A 21,912-nucleotide genomic window follows, 5' to 3' on the forward strand; every position below is an offset into this window, starting at 1 on the left:
AATAATTTGAAGGCTGCTGACAATTAGATGTTGCAACTCTATTTTAGGAATATTTTAAAGAATTAATATAAACTAAGGTATGGATTTACTCTCTTAAGAATATGGTTGACATTATTGTTCAGATATGGGAAAAATATTTCCAGCAGTTTTGCAGTAACACTGACAACAAATCATTAAAATTTAAGTTGGAGGGACAATATCCTATAATTTCTTTTATTCTTAATTAGCATGCTTTAGGTCTGCTTGGAACAGGTGGGCTTATTGCAGAGATACATAATAGTTTCTTGAGTAGTTATTAATTTTAGTAGCATATTTTAAATATGTGATATCATGGAAAAGGAATATCATGGCATTGGAAATATCTTATATTAGGAAAATGGAATTTGGATATCATTAAAATGAAATGGAAATGGAATTTGGATATCATGAAAATGGATTGGAAATCAAATTTGGATATCATGAAAATAGAATTTGGATATCATGAAAATGGATTGGAAATGGACTTTGGATATCATGGAAACATGATTTTTATTATCTAACTACTGGAATATTTGAGCGAACTGAAAGGCAGTGCATTCCAAATGTGTTTTTTTACTTGATAAGGAATATATAGTATGAGTTATAATGATGAATAAAATGCATCCAAAGTTAAGGTGTTTTGCTTTAAATAGCTTTGTATTTATTCAGTCTTAAAATAATTAATTTTAATGCTGAATTATCATTGTTATTTTATCATTGTCTATTTTTGGTATGTATATATAATTTTCAATGAATAGTATATTTTAAATCTTAAATCATTACTTATTTTGTATATATATGTTAACAGTATGGTCATTTTGTTAGTGCCTTTATAAACTATTGGACATATTCAAAACACAAAAATCTAACAGAAATATTCACCAAAGATTGGATCAATGAAAGAATGTAATTTTATCATATGCAACAAAAATATCAACTAAAATATATAAACAGAATTAAGGACATCAGCATACTTTGAAGAAAAAGTAAACCTCCTTGTTAGTGCCCTTACAAACTTCTTAAGTCTACAAAAGAACTTTTCACAGAACTCTGTAACTAATACAAAAAAAAACTGAAATCACAAAGCAAAACTAAAATATACTTAAGAACTGAGAGCACAAAGCAGAACTAAAGCATACTTATAAATAATGCACCAATTTGGTATAGCTTATAGCTTTTTTCAATAATGCCCCCATGTTTCACAACTCTTTAAACATTCTTGTAAAGCCATAATATACTATATATATAAATAACAAAACAGTCATACTGTATTCTATAAAAAAAATATAAAATTTGCTAACAACACAAACTAAGAACAGACGATCAGTAATTATAGCTAGTTTGGTTCTCATGATATAAAAAGTGCTATCAATGAAATAAAAACAAAAGCCAATCTAATATTTGAATGTCAACATCACTTGCTCTCAGTAATATCAAATAGGTATTAAAGGTTGAAATTATATTTTGTCAAATGAGATTTCTCAATGAGATTTTCATATTCTTTAAATAGGCACAAACTTATCATCAAAAACTGTCCTGTTACTTTCATGTATCATCCTGACATTGTGTTAAACATTCAAAATATAATTTCAACCACTTAGAAGGCAAGTGTTTAATTCCATTAAATCTGCCAAGAGGCTGTGTTGCTCTAGATAAATTTAATTTCATTTATCCTGACTAACAAATTCTAGCATATACTAATTGTATATTTTCATATTTCCAATAATCAATTAGCTATGATATAATGTGCTATTATTAAAGGGATTCCACTGAGGTTTTTTTGACATGATTGGACTAGAAATAATTTTTCAAGATTAATGTTCCATTCAGTGTAGGTCTAGACAAATTACTTGTGTGAAAAATTTCAGATCATTTGCACTATCCCTTTATCCAGAAGAACTATTTTAATTGTGAAAAATCACCTAACACTTCACAAAAATCCAATTAAGAATAGCAGAAAAATATGATTTTTAATTTATTTATGAGTATTTTCTTAATTCAAATTATCTTTTGCATATCTTTGTTTGGACTGCCCCAGCAGATCTATGTGAGAAGTTTTAATTTTATATGTTTTGGCTTTCGGACCCCAGTGGAGTTCCTTTAAACTAACAGGATTGCATATTAACAAAAAATAATCAATGCCAATTCACCGGATGAGAATTCAAGGTCTTAGTAAAAAAGATCACCCAAAAAAAGAAGCACTTAAAACATTATTTCTAAACTAATTTACTGTGATGTCACAATTAAATTGTGATTTTTAACAATATCTAATGAGATTCAGAAGCTCTTAAATAATTAAAAGCAAAGCATGAAATGCGAGATGAAAACATTTAAAATATGAAAATGAAGTCAAGTAAAGCAATAAAGAGATATTATGGTCTTTTAAAGGAGCTCACCTTCAGGTGAGTTAAATTAATCTTCAAAAATTAGAACTTCATGAAATATATTTACAGTTTATGAAACAATTAAACATAGAACACAATCCATGTGATACTTTGAATGTTATACTGAAGATAGACTTTAATATTTACTACTTTTTATTTTCAGAATTCTTTCAAATTTGTGTCACACCGACACAGTAGAGGTCATATGGCGACTTTCCAGCTTTTACAAGTGGAGGAAGACCTCAAGTGCCCTTACATGCGTTATTTCAGGCACGAACGGTACCTGAGTAGAACCACAGACATTCCATAAGCTAGCTGGATAGCTTCCTCACAGAATTCTTCCTAGTAACTAATAACCAAGAAAAAGAAATTACGACATTTTTGACAAGTTATTTATAGGTCAATTCAGTGGATGGTTTAACCATAACCTACATTTAATCACTTACTTTGTACACATTTTTAGTTTAATATCTAACATGGAAGTAAATGTCAGAGACAAAAATTCAAAACTTGAATGTTGTGAGTAAGTGGATTGCTTTCTCATTTTGTTTCAATTGCAACTTATTTTCATAAATTATAATAACCATAATGAAACAATCAGAAATAGAAGTCACTTAAATAAAATATTCATGATTTTTTTATCAATACTGGTCCTGTTTATATACATGTACTATAGACTAAAAGAAAATTAGACATACAGCATGTACAGCAGGCTTTGAATACCCAGGCAAAAAACATCAGAAAAATTTAATTTAATTTCAAGAGTATCTGACTGGTCAAAAACATAGATTCTAACACGACCCACATTTTTTTAGCATAGAAGAACCGAAAGTGTGTGTTATTATGCTATAAAATCACTGTTTGATGTTCTATATTTAGACATGTGATGTAATCATTATATATGTGGCGTAACCACTCTAAAATCCGACGCACTGACAATAAGTACGGAAACAAATCCGGCGCAATTTTGCTTAATATCAGGTACGGCAGCATATATTTGTTGATGTTGTGTTAGAATCGAAATAATATATCCAATTTGGCGATTTTATCACTGGATAACATCACTGTTTGTCGTTCGGATGCTCATTATTATATTACTTGGGCTACGCCCTCGTGATATTATTCCTCGCATCCGAACTCCAAAAAGTGATGTTATTGAGCGATAAAATAACAGTTTGGGATATATTATTTCTTAAATATACATTTACAAATGAAAATCTAAGAAAGACCAGAAAAATGTATTATTACTAAGATTATTATATAAAGCTCAGAAAATATGTATGTATAAGTGCAATGCCTGAAACAGTAACTCTGGGTGAAATAAGACTGAAAGGGATATAGTTTTCTTATTAAACTTTCTCCTTAATATTCTGAATCTGTGTCGCTAACCTATTATAGTGTAATGTGTCTTTACTCTTTTCCATTGACTCTAGTATCTCACTTGTCATTGTGTACAGCTCTTGTTCCAACTCTAACATTTTGCTGGAGTCATTAAATAACCCCTTTATCACATTTCCTTTCTCACTAACACTTTGACTAGAATTAGTTACCTCCCTTGCACTATATTTAGAAATTACTTGGTCACACGAAGCTGTAATACTATCTTTGCTAGCACTTTTTACATCTGCGTCTATTCTTAGTCTCTTTCTGCTTGGTTCGCCACTACTATCTGAAATGTCTCTCATACTCTGTTGCAGATGGAATTTTCGGTAACTTGAAATGCTGTCAATAGCCCTAAAACCAACAAAAATTCTATTAAAATAACAATAAAGCTAGTCCATCGCTATCATAATAATGAATATCTGATAACAAAGGAGAGCAAAGCAAACATATTAAAATCTTATTAAAAATCAATATAATTAAAATCGAGCATTAATGGAAACTTAACTGAAGTCTAAATGCATAAAATATACAATTTTGTATCATTTTTTACAATTCAAATAATTATTCTGAAATAAACAAGAGGGCCATGATGGCCCTAGATCGCTCACCTGAATTATCAAACACATCCAAACAATTACCTAGACAAGCATTCTGACCAAGTCTCATGACAGGTAGTGTTGGGTATCGGACTCAAAAATCACTATCGATAATCGGACCACCACAATCGATTGTCTGCCGATAGTATAATCGAGTTTCGCACTTATTATGGACCTATTTTCTTTTAAGGTACCAATCCTTGTATGTATTTTTTTTATACAGTAGTGACCACATTTTGAGAATAAATAAACTCTTGTCTCCAAGATTAAAGTATGATTTGCTCTTTGAATTCAAAACAAACAACACAAATACCTAATACTACTTTGTGACAGTCAATTATTGTATAATACAGCTTTATGGCAGTCAATATTAGACCTAGTCAACAGGTCACAATATAAATGAGTAGTATTGAAGATCACTAATTTAACTATAGTAGATAATTATATATAAGTTTATAATGTTATGTTATTACACACTATAATTTTCTAAAGTAGTATTAACCATGATAAATAGGTTTTGAATACAAAAAAAGACTTTAGAATAGTCTGGAATTAAAGAGATTCAGTCGGGAAATTTCTATTTGACCGCGTGTGAAAAAGTTGCGCCCGAAGCAATTTATGCGTAGGTAGAACATTAAAATAATTGATTTTTAAAAACAACTATCGATAGTTGCCTATTTTGGGGTGGTCCGATTAGTTATCGATTTTCAGAGACAATCGGGACAACACTATATTGACAGGTGAGTCAAAAATGTGACCACTACAGTGTTAACAAGGATTATCCATATTTGAGCAGTGCGACCTAGTTTTTAACCCAGGTGACACATATTCAAACTTTACCGAGAAATCATCAAAACAAACTTTCAGACCAATTTCCAGGATACTTAGATCAAAACAGTAGCAACTGGAGTGTTAACAAGATTTTTCTATTTTTAGCTCCGGTGACCTAGTTTTTCATGCGATTTCGAACTCATCCAAGCAATTACCTAGACAAGCATCCTGACCAAGTTTGATGATAATTGAGTGGAAAATGTGACCACTAGAATGTTAACAAGGTTTTTCTATTTTTAGCTCCTGTGACCTAGTTTTTCATCCGAGATGTCCCATGTTCGATTTATTCCAAGCAATGACCTAGACAAGCTTCCTGACCAAGTTTGATGACAATTGAGTCAAAATTGTGACCACTAGAGTGTTAACAAGGTTTTTCTATTTTTAGCTTGTGACCTAGTTTTTCATCCGAGATGACCCATGTTCGAACTCATCCGAGCTATCACCTAGACAAGCATCTTGATCAAGTTTGATGATGATTGATGCAAAAATGTGACCGCTAAATTGTTAACAAGGTTTTTCTATTTTTAGCTCCGGTGATCTACTTTTTCATCCGAGATGACCCATGTTCGAACTCATCCAAGCTATCAACTAGATAAGCATCCTGACTAAGTTTGATGATGATTGATGCAAAAATGTGACCGCTAGAGTGTTCACAAGGTTTTTCTATTTATAGCTCCGGTGACCTAGTTTTTCATCCGAGATGACCCATATTCGAACTCATCCGAGCTTTTATCTAAACAAGCATCCTGACAAAGTTTGATGATGATTGGGTCAAAAATGTGACCACTAGAGTGTTCACAAGGTTTTTCTATTTTTAGCTCCTGTGACCTAGTTTTTCATCCGAGATGACCCATGTTCGAACTCATCCAAGCAATTGACTAGACAAGCATTCTGACCAAGTTTGATGATGATTGGTTCAAAAATGTGACCACTAGAGTGTTCACAAGGTTTTTCTATTTATAGCTCCTGTGACCTACTTTTTCATCCGAGATGACCCATGTTCAAACTCATCCGAGCTATCACCTAGACAAACATCCTGACCAAGTTTGATGATGATTGGGTCAAAAATGTGACCTCTAGAGTGTTCACAAGGTTTTTCTATTTTTAGCTCTTGTGACCTAGTTTTTCATCTGAGATGACCCATGTTCGAACTCATCTGAGCTTTCAACTAGATAAGCATCCTGACCAAGTTTGATGATGATTGAGGCAAAAATGCGACCGCTAGAGTGTTCACAAGCAATTGTGGACGGCCGGACGGACGACGGACATTCACCGATCCTAAAAGCTCACCCTGAGCAAGCTCAGGTGAGCTAAAAAAGAGAAAGCAACTGATCTGCAAATTTGAACACAAATTATTGGTCTAGACCTTCAAGGATTGGAGCATTCACATAGAAAAGTTATTTTTAGTCATGTCATGTCAAAAAACCTCAGTGGACTCCCTTTAATGGGAACATGGTCATATATACATGTATAATCTGATGCTTCGTCAGTGTTTTTTTTTACAGTGAGACTCCAGCTTCAATGGTCGACTTAGACCTCAGGTGCTCTTTTTATATTATTTCTGGGCATCATCCCGATAACGGAGTAGAACCACAAACCTTATTTAATCTTGTTGGATACCATTCTTAAATGAAAGAATCCAAAGTCCCACAAGGGATTCAAACCTACAGTGTTGAGAGTCGACTCAAGTAATAAAATCAGTGACCTTGACTACTTGGCAACAGATGTACCTCTAATGCCTTAAGAATTATGTTTCTCTTAAAAATATATTCATCCATACTTTTAATTCATCAATAAAGCTGTGATTCTTTATTTTATAATATTTTTTGGCTGTATTTTACATTGACCAACACAGTAGAGGTCAGATGGCAACTTTCACAGACCTCGGGTGCCACTCAGTGGATCATTCAGGCTCAAACAGACCTTATCAAAGCTGGGTAGCTTCTTCACATGAAAGTCAATGATTTTCAAGAGCTTACTTAAAGAAAATGAACTGTATTCAGCATCCTAACAATGATTTTTTAGGAAAACCGGAATAAAAAACCAAAGATAGTTGGGTTATTTCCGATATGTCTTTTACACATGTCATATAAAACACATGCACTTATTTTCTCTAGTAAAACCATTTGATGATAAATGAGTTACTTTAAGCAATTCAAGGTTACCATCTGGATAACATATATTACATGTCATCAGTGCTTACCTCTGAAGGCATACAAGACAACCAGAGTTATCTCCCATTTTGACTAGAGCTGCTGCTTTAAATTTTAACGCAATCACATCTACGTCACCATAATGCTCCGCATCAGACTGACTCTGAGATAGTTCATTGAATTTCCTTTTTCCTACGATCTTCCCACTTTCGTTACAAGAGCCTTGACTTTTAGTGAGTAAACTCTGATCCAATGTTTGGTCGAACGTTTGGCTCAATAGAGGGTCTAATGTTTGTGAGAGAGCTGAGTATTCAAGAGACGACGTATTGCTGTTGTAGCACATGAGAACACGGTCACAAAGTGTTACACATTCCTCGTATTTCTGTGCCATCAGGAGAGCTTCAATGGTCTCGTGATGGACTTGTAACAATGGAGGTATGGAGGAGATTTCCTAAAAACACACACAAAAATCTAGTTTTTTTAAAGCAGCATGCCTCCAGGTTCATGCTAATTTTCATGAACATTTCAAAAATATATTTAAAAGTAAAATATTGTGAAGTGAACATAGAAATAAATTTACACATTGCAATCCACATAAATTACCAAAAGAGGTCAAAATAAGCTAAACTAGCACTAAAGCAGTAGAAATATGGTGATAAATTCTGCAAAATCTGTCTTTAATCACAAATAACAACATGTAATTACTTGAAACTTAAATCATTTTACTTCTATTAAAATCTAAATACATTTATCTCATGTTTAATGTTCTCCAAATATTTTGGCTCATCTTGAGGTATGCAGCTTTAAGAAGAGCTAAAACATAACAATCTGAAACTAAGATAAAAGAATCTAACTGACTTTGTATGTGGTTTAATGTGTGTTTAGTTTATGAGACTTTCCAAATATTCTTAATACTACGTAAGCAACAATGAAGCCTTGTATCAGAGATCACAATTCTTAACAGTGCAGCTGCACTGAAATTACATGCAGGAGACAAACTGACAAATGTAGTCATTTCATATTATAAGCCATCAATCTCTTCACCTAATGTTGAGTACCAGCTGGGGAAAATCATACCATCTATATTATTGTCTTTGGTACAGCCAAAGCCAGGGACCAAACCAAATCCACAACTTCCTGGGAACTAAATGTATGAAAAAGTTCACAATTCGTTTTGACTGGCTTTGCAACCAGTTTTTTCCCAAATTTTATTTCAATAATCTAATTTTTAAACTTCAGAAGTATATAATTAGTTTGACCCAAAAAGGGTTAAACAAAAACCACTGTTTCTAATACTGCAAAGTTACTTAAGAAAGTTCATTGTATTACCTTTTTATTAGTTTTCCATGTTTTGAGATGTTCAAGAAGTGACATATATTTCTCTACAGCTACATCATACCTTCAAACATACAAAACTGTCTATGTACATATCATAACAAAAAACTATTTGTGAAAGAATTTATCTGTAAAAAACAAATTCTACATACAATTTTGTGGGAATTCCCATATTGAAATTAACTTTCTTAAATTTCAAAATAAATTTCTGTTCTATGAAAAAACAAGAAATAAATCTAAAATCTCGGGTTACTACTTTTATTGTCATTCAGTTGTTATAATTATACTGACAATTTAGGAAGCATGGAAAAGGTCAGAAAAATTAAAGAATTTCAAGTGTATGGAGGTTCCTTTGAATATGTATGAAATCATTCAAGTTTAGATATTTCATGTTCAATATACATCTACATTATTTTTTATATCACTGACATTGTAGCAATTACAAAGTTTTTAAAGAACAAACATAAAATTTCCTATCAAATATTATCCTTGCTTCAAACTTCCAAGTTCTTAAAATTTTCACTGAAAACATTGTAGGCCTATGCATGACCAGGCCCTTACACTGTGTGTTGCTTACTTTGAATATTGTGGCATTTGTATCTCTGAACACAACAAAGGGCAACTGTAAATTCAAAGGTTGTTTGTTTGATTTTAAGTAACACTGACACTGTAATAGTCGTATAGTGACCTTCCAGCTTCACTGGTTGTAGAACAACTCGGGGTGTCCCTGACCATTTTTTTCAGGCACCAGCCAGCATCTAAGTAGACCACCAACCTTCTGTAAGCTAGCTAAAAAGTTTCCTGTAAGAATCAAATTCCACTGACAAAATTTAAACCCACAGCAGTAAGGGCCAAGCAATTTGAAGTATGCAACCTTAAACACCCAGCTACATTTAATTTGTAAATTAGTCATATCAATTATACAAAAGGTTTTGAAAAAAGATAACTCATAGCTACCTCTTTAACTGCATGGACCTACTACTGAGTGAATACAGGGCTTTTACATATGATATGTCTGTATCCTCTATGTCAAGTAAACACATGAAATCTATACCTTCATACTGAATACCTCTATCATCCCTCATTTCCAAAGCCTGCAGGGATAAAATGTATATTCAGCAAAAAAATTTTAACGGTTTATAATTCTTCGTGAAAGAGAAACTTTTTATACTTGTCTTAAAGGAACTCCTCTGAGGACCAAAAGCCTAAAATCATAAAATTTGAATTTCTTATAAAGATCAGCTGGGCATTTAAAACAGAAATATATGCAAAAGATAATTAAGAAATATACTGAGAAATACATTGAAAATCACATTGTTAGCTATTCTTAGATTTTGGGTCATTTTCACAATTAGAATAATTATTCTAGGAAAACAAAATGAGCAAATGATCTGAAATTTTACATACAAGTTATTGAGCCAGGCATACATCTAACAGAACATTAATCTTGAAAAATTATTTCTGGTCCTGCCCTCTCCCAAAAACCTCAGTGGAGTCCCTTTAAAATTTCATATTCTTTATGAAAAAGAAACTTTGTTATGTATGTCTTGGAATTTTAAAATTGTGAGAAGTACAATATTGATTTTCTTAAATAAAATAGACTCTTTAAAAAAATGCTGAGGTTGACCAGTGGGAACAATTACTTTTATTTGCCGACAACTCTTTGAACAGTCATGCTAATGGTTAATGTAAAATAATCTTAATTAGAGCTTGTTTCAATTTTGTGTGAATTTTCTAGATCTGCTTGCACTCAACCCTTTCGGTGCCTTGTGCCACCCAGGCCTTAGACAAAAAGCACTTACACAAAATACAATCTCAGATCACATGAAACAACTCTATAATAATCATACATTTTGTATTAAATTTTAGCCTAGTACTTCCCAAAAGTAATAAAGAAATTATCTAAAAGCACTCCACAAGTTGTCTACATTTTAAAAACAAAATATTTCTTCAAAAGGCTATGAAGTAATTTTTAAAGCTGCTTTGAAGTATAGAGTCACATCAACAAAAGAAAAGGCAACACTTAAATTTTTTTCCATTTAAATGATGAAAGGTATTCCTATCTGCTATAAAAATATGAAGCAATGTTTATAACAGATAGTTAGTATAAGTATTTAACTCAAGATGAGTTATCCTTTCTTAGAACCACCGTCTGTGAAGAAGAAAGTCATCTAGAGAAAGCTTATTGACAATATCATACGTAGAATTAATATTACTTACTGTGACTAGTAAATTCAAGCATTCTAATTCCATATCGGCTATTTTCTGTTTCTTATACTGTAGAGATGTGTTATACAGTGGCACTAGGTAACTGAAGTCAGCACACAATGCTTCCTTGAACATCTGTATTGATAGCTGGTATTTCTCCTGTGAACAGAAAACAGCAAAATCACATTAGCCTTTGAATGATAGTGTGAAGATAATTAGTTAAGCTCGATTACGAAACAAGTTTTTGCAACTTCTGTATATCACTTTCAAGTTCACTGGGACCAACCAGTAATGGTGTCATATGAAGACACATGTTTGTGACCAGATTAAGGCTCGAACCCATGATCCATGGGTTGAGTGGCAGACACCTTTAACCACTAGGCCACCGCTCTCCTTTGAATGTTGGATCAGATAATCTTGATCATACAATAACCATCTACTTGGACTGGAAAATCATGAAGTCTTGTCCACAGCTTTTTTTTTGTGCAAGCTATCCAATTCTTAATACTTCAACATTTGACATGTTTGAATATTTCAATATTGGAAATCGGCATAAAAACGGCTTCAGCAAAAAATGTCTAGTTTTTTAAGTTTACATGAGCTGATTGAAACACTGAAAATATAGTGAATGAAACTTACCAGTTTGTCAAAACATTTTCCAATAAGGTTGTAAATTCGAGCCTTCAATCTTTGTGTCAGTGCGTCTCCAGATCTCAGCACCTCCATCAAACAAGATATACCCTCTGTATATCTGCCACTTTTATACAAGGCAAACCCTAGAAAAAAGCAGAGCATTGATTACTGTTTAATCAAAAATACTAAATAGAAATTAAAGCTTTTATATTTATTAATCACTGTTATCAGGACTATTTTCTGGAAGCTTTATATGCCCCTGCTTGCCTACAAAGCATCTGAGGTAAAATGCATTATCTAAAGACTCAAGAGATGCGAGTTTGATCCTGTGGCAAGTCATTTTATTGAATCTTTTCTTCTAAAACATTAAACCATCTCTTTAACTAACAAAGGGGGTTTCTCAAATTTCAAATCTGACTAGACCATCATACAAATTACAAAGAATGAAAAGGATAAAACAACATGTACAAACCTGACAAAAACTGGGCAACACATTTAACATTAATGGTATCGATTCCCTCTACACTTCTGCACACTTTTTCCCATGATTGATCCTTACAATGGCATACAGTCATCAGGAAGGACACGATGTCTAAAATCTGATCTCTGTCTGCAAGACTCAGGCTAGAATGTTCTACTCTCAATGGTAGAATAAATGTTTGCTGTGGGTGTACAGATGTAGTATCCATACAGTGTAAGATATTCCTTACTCTCTCCAGGAGTTTGACTATGGTACTGTTATATTCTTTCATGATTTCTCTCACACTGAGGATCAAAATGCATTGACATACATGTAATGAGAGGGATTCTTTTCCTGCAAAAGATAGCATAATGAAAATAATACTAATGATGTCTTTGACTATCACATTAAGATTTATTTGAACTGGAACTGGTGGCAATTGCTTATCACTTGATGCCAAATTACATACTGGAAATACATGTATCTTTGAATTTTCCAATATTGTGCCATAGTAAACTTTACAAAGAAAATGATCTATGAACGATAAAACTCAGTTATCGAGATGTGTTCACTGTGTAAAACACTACTGTAAAGTGAACTGCATGTGTAACCATATCTCGGGTAAGCCCTGCAACAAAATTCCTTCACAAAAACAAAATTACTGTATGCCAAATGAAAATGGGTGCTTCATCCTCAACAGCAAAAGTAGCACTAGAAAGCATTCTTTTAAACATCATTAATGAACTAATTTTCTTTACTGTTCAACTTTTATTTTAACTTCTCAGTGTTACATAGCATTTTAGGGGATTTACAAGTCTGGTCTTTCAAAATTCCACGACCAACTTCACAATTCATTGGTATTTCCATAAAAGAAAGAATAATCATGACATTTCCAAGATATATATATATATATAAGGACACTCGTACCTATCCCATATTGTAACTTCTCTAGAACATCATCAAACAGGCTATAGCATGCAGTTTTCGTGTCACTGTACTGTAGAAAATCTCCTTTCCTTTTCTGTGGAGACACAGTTCTCAAAACTGTTTAAAAAAAACCACATTAATTATACCTAATGAATTCATATGTTTTAGCCATTTAGAATTAACAATGACATAAAACACATCTCATTTGTTTAAAGGTATTAAGCTATTTGCATTCATTCATATGAGCGAACAAATTTCAAAAAGTCACACTTAGCTTTGGGAAGATATACTAAGAAATCACTAGGTTCCCTAGCATGAAATTTTGTATATTTGATATACAGAAATAGTATAGTTTGTACAGTCTTTAATTTGTGAATTTCCAATTTCAAAACAACAATCATTATAAAAATTGTAAAAATTTACAAAGTCCATTCTCTATACAGAATTAGATTATTCCTAAAACCAAAGAACATTTACAAGAATTATCTTGCAGGTTTTCTTTTTTCTTGTTGAACAGACTTGGCCACTGTTTATCTTCATTCAAAAATTCTAAAAGTCCATTCCACATTCGAACATGTACTAATTTCCTATTTCAAATGCTTAATTCCACTTTTTGTTCTAATTAAACCACTTTATGGTATTATAGTCAAATCACAAGAAATGTCTTTTGTACTGATGATGTAAGCAACACACTGACACGTATACAAAATGTACATGTACACAGCTTGAGGAAAACTTCAAACCATCTGGTGAAATTGATTATGAGGCCAGATGTTCAAAACCGCACAAGTTGATATTTAATTAAAATATGGATTGAGTATTTTGTTTTAAACAAGAACACTTGCATTTGCCAAAATTCAGCCAGCAGAAAATAGCTGTATGCTATCAGCAAGTATATTGGCCACATTTTATGAATATGACTGCCTTAATATTGCTATTTTAAGTGATAAAATCTACTAACAGAAGCCAGAGTATTATGATCTGTGAATCTGTTTCAATTTGACTCAACAACAAAAACAGGTGTTTTAACAAGGCCGAACCATTCAAATTTTAAGCTTAAATTAGATAAAGAATCAACATTGTTTATACCTTAAACTAAGTTATTAACTATTCCAGCCATTTTCATATTTTTCACGTTATCATAAGCTGTCCTAAAAGGATTGCAATTTAACATTTGATACTGTAAAAATCATTAAGTGATTTTTCCAGCTTTATTGGCGGAGGAAATTCTCAGACAGGACCACTAATCTGATTAGAACCATCAACATTTCATAAACCAGCTGAATAGCTTCCTTACATGAAAGAATCCAAAGTCGTAAATCTCATCAAAAATAAAATATATAGTCAAATGTAATGTACCTCTTGAAAATGTTTTATAAACTTGACAATAAATGTCAGTTCCCAGCCCTGGTTCATCAACACTGCATACAACCTCAGTGTGATAAAAGACATAGTTGTAGAGGGCACATAACTCCACCAGTATTATATCTTCTCTTGCAGGGATACCTTGTAAATGTAATTGATTACAATTTAAATAGTGTAACCTCTGCAAAGCAAAACCTCTCAACAACAACAAAATTCTTTGTCTCCAACATGGTACTGCTCTGGAAAGGTTGCACCAAGTCCCATTGATTCAGTGCAAAGCATATAGATGATACAGGATGATAAAAAACAACGATAAATCGATATATCAATAAGGCCAAAAAAAAAATATGTCTGGTTCAGGAAACATTGGTCCAAAAAATTAGGAGGGTAGGATTTTTTTTTTTTTTTTTTTTTGTTGGGAGAATGTCTTATTTTCCATATATAGATGTGTTGCTTGCTTAACATACTGAAACAAAGATTGTAATCAATCAATGCAAACACCATTTTGTAATAAACTATCAGCATGTGATATTGTGTTGTTTATTTCTTGTATGTAGTCATTTAACCATGTAGCACCTGTATTCATACTAATTTGCTTTCTATTCTGCTTATTATGTACCCTTTCCCTTTGAATCACCCGCTGTACTATTGCTAACCTGCATCTGACAGGTCTGACAATTAAAAGATCAAGGGTCACCTCTGTAACAAGTTAATAATAATGCTGTATTATAAGCTTAGAGCATCTGACATGCACTATTCCGGGGACCAAAATAACACAGCTATATATAATTTTAATATTAAACATATTCAAATGGTCTTCAGGGGGCGCAAGTCTATAGATATATATGTGCAACTGGTACCAACAGTTGCAGGGTTCAAAGAAGGAGTCTTGAAACTCCCAAGCACAAAAGTAGGAGTTCCAGATCACATTGAATATGTTTAGCTATCTTTGCTGCACTTATAAACAGTTGACAAATATGATGTAAAGTAAAGTAAGGGGTTGGGGAGTCAGAGTTTGAACAGAGAAAAAGCTTATTCAGGAAAATGGTAATATGTCCCAAATGGAAAACACTGTACCATAAAAGTGATTGAAAAGATTTGAAATATACTTTAAATAAACATACATCATCACATCATTATGCTGTTTTCTTACATCCCCCCTCCCTTTAAAAAGAAAATATTCATTGTATGTTACAAACAAATACTGGTAATGGCTCCATCTCAACTAATAGTTAATCTCATTCCTAAACTATATTTTAAGTGTTATTACACACATTTTAACAAAACATATCTTCTCTTTTGTTACGATTTTTTTTTAATTATAAAAAGCGGCATCGCGAAAATATGTGACAATTGAAAATTTGTCTGTTTCCTGCAGAAACATTCACAATTCTACTTGTTGTTGAGTTTGATCATATAAGATTAAATATTTTTTGATTATTTTAAGATTGTTACTCATCGGCTATTTCAACAGGCATCGTAAAACAAAATTTTCACATTTGTAAATTTCGTACCTGAAAATGTTCGTACCGAAAATCAAACAAGAGGGCCATGATGGCCCTGAGGTCGCTCACCTGTATATAGGCCCCCCCCCCCACCCCCAGGCCAATTTTTACCCAAGGGCTTTTATTTGTTTATTTGAACAGACTTGGTAGACACCCATAAGAAGATGTTTCATGCTAAACATCTAAGTTCTAGCTCATTGGGTTTTTTAAAAGAAGATTTTTAAAGTTTTTACTATACACATATAGTTAAAAACAATGATACCCCTGGGGCAGGGCCAGTTTTGACCCCCGGGCTTTTATTTGAACAAACTTTGTAGATATTTACTTAAAGATGTTTCATGTTTAATATCTAAACTCTAGCTATTTGGGTTTTTTCAAAGAAGATTTTTAAGTTTTTGCTATACACATATAAGGAAAATCAATGACCCCCCGGGCGGGGCCAGTTTTGACCCCAGGGCTTTTATTTGAACATACTTGGTAGACACCCATTAGAACATGTTTCATGCTAAATATCTTAGCTCTAGCTCTTTGAGTTCTTTAAAAGAAGATTTTTAAAGTTTTTGGGGCGGGGCCAATTTTGACCCCAGGGCTTTTATTTGAACATACTTGGTAGACACTCATTAGAAAATGTTTCATGCTAAATATCTTAGCTCTAGCTCTTTGGGTTCTTTAAAAACAGATTTTTTAAGTTTTTACTATATGCATATAGGGAAAATCTCTGACCCCCTGGGGCGGGGTCAATTTTGACCCCAGGGCTTTTATTTGAACAAACTTGGTAGACATTCACTAGAAGACGTTTCATGCCAAATATCTAAGCTCTAGCTCTTATGGTTCTTTAAAAGAACATTTTTTTAAGTTTTTACTATATGCATATAGGGAAAATCAATGACCCCCCGAGGAGGGGCCAATTTTGACCCCAGGGCTTTAATTTGAACAAACTTGGTAGACACTCACTAGAAGATGTTTCATGCCAAATATCTTAGCTCTAGCTCTTTGGGTTCTTTAAAAGAAGATTTTTTAAGTTTTTACTATATGCATATAGGGAAAATCAATGACCCCCTGGGGCGGGGCCAATTTTGACCCCAGGGCTTTTATTTGAACAAACTTGGTAGACATTCACTAGAAGATGTTTCATGCCAAATATCTAAGCTCTAGCTCTTACGGTTCTTTAAAAGAAGATTTTTTTAAGTTTTTACTATATGCATATAGGGAAAATCTATGACCCCCGGGGCGGGGCCAATTTTGACCCCAGGGCTTTTATTTGAACAAACTTGGTAGACACTCACTAGAAGAAGTTTCATGCTAAATATCTTAGCTCTAGCTCTTTGGGTTCTTTAAAAGAAGATTTTTTAAGTTTTTACTATATGCATATAGGGAAAATTTATGACCCCCTGGGGCGGGGCCAATTTTGACCCCAGGGCTTTTATTTGAACAAAGTTGGTAGACACTCACTAGAAGATGTTTCATGCCAAATATCTAAGCTCTAGCTCTTAGGGTTGTTTAAAAGATATTTAAAGATTTTTCTTTTGGTTGCCATGGCAACCAGAGTTCTGCATGGAATTAAATTCTTTGAACAATTTTTAAAGGTGACCACCAAAGGAACATTCCTGTGAAGTTTGGATGAAATTGGCTCAGTGGTTTATGAGGAGATGTCATTTAAAGCAAAAGTTTACGGACGGACGGACGATGGACGGACGCCGGACGAAAAGCGATCACAAAAGCTCACCCTGTCACTTTGTGACAGGTGAGCTAAAAAAAAGTTTAGGGTCGGCTGTAAAAAAATAGGGTCGGTCGGGTTCCCTGAACCAGACATATTTTTTATTTTGGCCTAATTACTTATAAAAGTTGTGTCTTGTTTATCAATTCCCATAGCATGATTTTTTTTCCTCCAGACTATTTTTTGTAATCACTGCTATGAAATATTTCCATTCAATATGTAACAACAGCAGTGTTAAGACATGGATACCTTCTTATATTATATGTTTCAGTTATATATTTTTTATAATTTCTAGATATTTCACAAATAAGTCAAAATTACAGACTTTTTAAAAGTGTATCAATTACTGATTGACAGAAAAATATTGACGATACATCAATTTGGTTTCTACTGATAACAGCTGTAGTGAAATAGTCATCAGATTACTTACCTTGTCATGTATATTATGCATGAACATAGCTATATTTTATCATCTTCTAAAAATATAATTGAAAACAAAGCAACTTACTAGAGCATTTCTTCAAAATATCTACAAATTCTTTACAGTAGGTCCTCTTGTCATTTTTATTCTGCTCCTATAATGGGAAAATATCATATCTGACATACAAATGTATTCCCTGTCTACATAGAACTGTTTCTACTGCAGTACAATAACAAATGAGCCGTGTCATGACAAAACAAACATGGTGCGTTTGCGACCAGAATGGATCCAGACCAGCCTGCGCATCTGCGCAGTCTGATCAGGATCCATGCTGTTCGCTTACCAACTCTATAACAAGTAGAGAAACTGATAGTGAACAATATGGATCCTGATCAGACTGCGCGGATGCGCAGGCTGGTCTGGATCCATGCTGGTCGCAAACACATTATGTTGGTTTTGTTGTGACACGGCTCAAATGTCAAAGTTGGCTGGCAGTGGTAATCACCATAATGACTAATACGGTTAAAATCAGCAAACATGGCATTTATGAAATTTAACAAAAGCTGTATCAGGAACAGCGCACACCATATCTTATATTAATAAACTGCAGATATTTTAAACAAAAGAGATAATTTGAATTCATGGTCATATTGACTGTGACAGTTTGACCGGAAAATGGACAGAATGTTTTTTTGCACAATTAAGGCCAACCTTAAAAATTTCTTTGTTTCCCATGAAGCATGCCAGATAGGGAAAGGGTTGGTTAGATATACATGTGTATTTCTTTATCTACAATACAAATGTATCTTTTTATTAAGACTAAGCATAATCATAAATTAATATAATTTACATGAAATTATATCTGCATTATATTGATTTCAAAAAAAAAAATTGTAAATGCTCAGCATCTCTTCAATGTTAAGAACCAAAGTTTTATTCAATAGATATCCCATTTTGTATAACAAGCAAACTTCTTCTATATTAAAGTAAAACAAGAGCTGTCAGTAGGACAGCAACGCTCGACTATTCTTAGTGCTTGATAGTAAATGAGCCTTGATAATGTAAAATTTTCTGAGTTAATAACAAAAGGACAAATTTTTTCTTTAAATCCATGTTACAGTTATAGGCCTTGGAGAGAGTCCTATTATGCTCTCAAAGAAGAGTATAAAATTTCAACTTGTTTCAATAAAATATGAAAATATCTGAGGTGGTATGCATACCTAAATGTAAATTCTAAGTTGAAACAAGTGTGCAAAGTTTCAAAGCCATTTGTCAATGGACTTTGAAAATATTTGAGGTATTACAAAAACTTTAACGTAAATACTTAGGCAAAAACGGGCCATAATTCTGTCAAAATGCTTGATACAGTTACCTCCTCCTGTCTACAGGTTGGGGTCATGATGGTGAACAAGTGTGCAAAGTTTCAAAGCCATATGTCAATGGACTTTGAAAATATTTGAGGTATTACAAAAACTTTAATGTAAATACTAAGTCAAAAAGGGGCATTATTCTGTCAAAATGCTTGATAGAGTTACCTCCTCCTGTCTACAGGTTGGGTTCATGATGGTGAACAAGTGTGCAAAGTTTCAAAGCCATTTGTCAATTGACTTTGAAAATATTTGAGGTTTTACAAAAACTTTAACATAAATACTAAGTCAAACAAGAGCTGTCGGTAGGACAGCAGCGCTTGACTATTCTTAGTGCTTGATAGTAAATAAAGCCTTGATTAAAAGGTAAAATTTTCTCAGTAAAGAAAAAGGCAAATTTTTTCTTTAAATCCATATTACAGTTATAGGCATTGGAGAGAGTCCTATTATGCTGTCAAAGAAGAGTATAAAATTTCAACATGTTTAAAAGCCTTATGAACTTTGAAAATATTTGAGGTATTACAAAAACTTTAATGTAAATACTAAGTCAACAAGCAATTATCATAGTATTGCAAGCAATCCATAAGTCCCCTACCGGTAAGAGCCCAAGCAACATTCTGAAGGGCCATTGGCCATTCACTTAGGTTCCTATTTTAAGTAAATTTGTTGAAAAAGTTCTTTAAAAGTGATCACAGGAAACAGTTTTTATGTACAGACAGACGGACTGAAGGACACTCTAAAGTTATTTTTTAAACATCCCTGTTATAAAAATATAACATTTTTAAAATCCTATCATGATTGAAGAAGTTGGAGTAAAAATTACCAATTTCTCAAAAAAAAGTCTAAGTTCAAAAGGGGCATAATTCTGGAAATAGTCTTGCTAGAGTATTGAACACTCACAAATGTTGAGTGACAATAAGAAACATTTATATGAAGTTTGAAGTAGATACATTCAGAAAAAGAAGTTATTAAAAAAAACAATGTTTTTTTCATGAAAATTTTAAGTTCAAGGGAGGAAATTCTGATAAATTTTGTGCTAGAGTTGTAAACCTTGTCACATATGATGTGGTTGATGACAAGCAACTTCTATTTAAAGTTTGAAGAAAATACCTTAAGAAATAAAGAACTTATAGTGAAAAAACTTAAAAACTAGAATCAGAAATCTTGAAATTCAGTCTATTTGTTGCCATAGCAACCAGAATTTTCAACATAGGAAGATAAAAAAGGATGTGCATAATTTCCATACTGCCATCTATCCATATGTCAAGTTTCATAAACATATTTTCAGTACTTTTTGTGTTATCAATGGATCCAGGTTATGTGTAAAATTTGCCACATTTTCAGTCTATTTGTTGTTATAGCAACCAGAATTTTCAACATAGGAAGAAAAGAAAAAGAAGTGCATAATCTACATACTGCCATCTATCCATATATCAAGTTTCATAAAATATTTTCAGTACTTTTTGCATTATCGCGGGATCCAGGTTATGTATAAAATTTGCCATATTTTCAGTCTTTTTGTTGCCATAGCAACCAGAATTTTCAACATAGGAAGAAAAGAAAAAGACGTGCATAATCTCCATACTGCCATCTATCCATATATCAAGTTTCATTAAAATATTTTCAGTACTTTTTGCGTTATCGCGGGATCCAGTTTTGTGGACGGACGGACAGACAGACGGACGGACTGACGGACAGACAGACGGAGGGTAAACCTAAAGTCCCCTCCGGTAAACCGGTAGGGGACTAAACAAGAGCTGTCAGAAGGACAGCGCGCTCGACTTTTTTAGTGCTTGCCTATAAAACAAAACTTTGACAGTTAAGGGCACACAAGACTTTAACTAGGAATTTCTAAGTACAAATCAAGAAACATTTTCACAGAGTTATCTTCTCTTGCTTACAGATAGGTCTCATGATGGCACATAAGAACTCCAACTTCCAAAGTAATATCTCAAATGGTTAAGTCAACAAGTGGACAAGAATGAAAATCTTAACTGAGTTTCTAAGTCAAAAAGGGCCATAATTCAAATAAAATCCTTAACAGAATTACCTTCTCCTGCCCATGTTTTGGGACCATGATGGTAAACAAGTATTCCAACTTTCAAATTAATATCTCAAACAGTTCAGTCAAAAAGTGGACTGGTACTAAAAACTTAACCAAGATTCTAAGTCGATAAAAGGCCTTAATTTTTAAAACAAATCCTTGACAGAGTTACCTTCTCTTGCGTACAGATGGGGTAATGATGTGAAATAGCATTAAAAGTTTCAAAGCAATATCTCAAAGGGTTAAGGCAATAAGTGGATTTTACCCATATTCAATGTATTTTCTAAGTCAAAAAGGGGCATAATTCTGTCAAAAACCTTGACAGAGTTATGTCCTCTTGTCTGTTGATGAAGGTCGTGATGGTAAACAAGTATGGTCAGTTTCAAAGCAATACCTCCAATGGTTTTGAAAATAAAGTGAGGTGGTACAAAAAACTTAACCAAGCTCAATACACTTTCTAAGTCAAAAAAGGGCCATAATTCTGTCAAAAACCTTGACAGAGTTATGTACTCTTGTCTGTAGATGGAGGTTATGATGGTGAACAAGTATGGTAAGTTTCAAAGCC

At 33.1% G+C, this 21,912-nt stretch overlaps 1 protein-coding gene across 2 annotated transcripts in view; it reads right to left on the minus strand.

The window, feature by feature from the left end:
- Positions 1–3,112: 3,112 nt before the first annotated feature.
- Positions 3,113–21,912, minus strand: part of LOC132713177 (uncharacterized) — a 30,575-nt gene continuing 11,775 nt past the window's right edge. The window contains exons 4-13 of one of the 2 annotated variants that reach the window (XM_060695662.1): positions 18,024–18,090; positions 14,288–14,434; positions 12,929–13,045; positions 12,014–12,355; positions 11,548–11,684; positions 10,921–11,067; positions 9,658–9,794; positions 8,695–8,764; positions 7,416–7,816; positions 3,113–4,136 (exon numbers count right to left, since the gene is read on the minus strand). In XM_060695662.1, coding sequence (XP_060551645.1) covers positions 3,752–4,136; positions 7,416–7,816; positions 8,695–8,764; positions 9,658–9,794; positions 10,921–11,067; positions 11,548–11,684; positions 12,014–12,355; positions 12,929–13,045; positions 14,288–14,434; positions 18,024–18,090 — 1,950 coding nt within the window. In that variant the 3' untranslated portion in view covers positions 3,113–3,751. Of the gene's footprint in view, positions 4,137–7,415; positions 7,817–8,694; positions 8,765–9,657; positions 9,795–10,920; positions 11,068–11,547; positions 11,685–12,013; positions 12,356–12,928; positions 13,046–13,405; positions 13,609–14,287; positions 14,435–18,023; positions 18,091–21,912 lie in introns of those variants that run through there. The other variant, XM_060695663.1, reaches the window with a different exon arrangement.

Source organism: Ruditapes philippinarum, unplaced genomic scaffold (assembly GCF_026571515.1).
Source record: "Ruditapes philippinarum isolate M1 unplaced genomic scaffold, ASM2657151v2 ctg3498_1_1_1_1, whole genome shotgun sequence".
Classification (NCBI taxonomy): domain Eukaryota; kingdom Metazoa; phylum Mollusca; class Bivalvia; order Venerida; family Veneridae; genus Ruditapes; species Ruditapes philippinarum.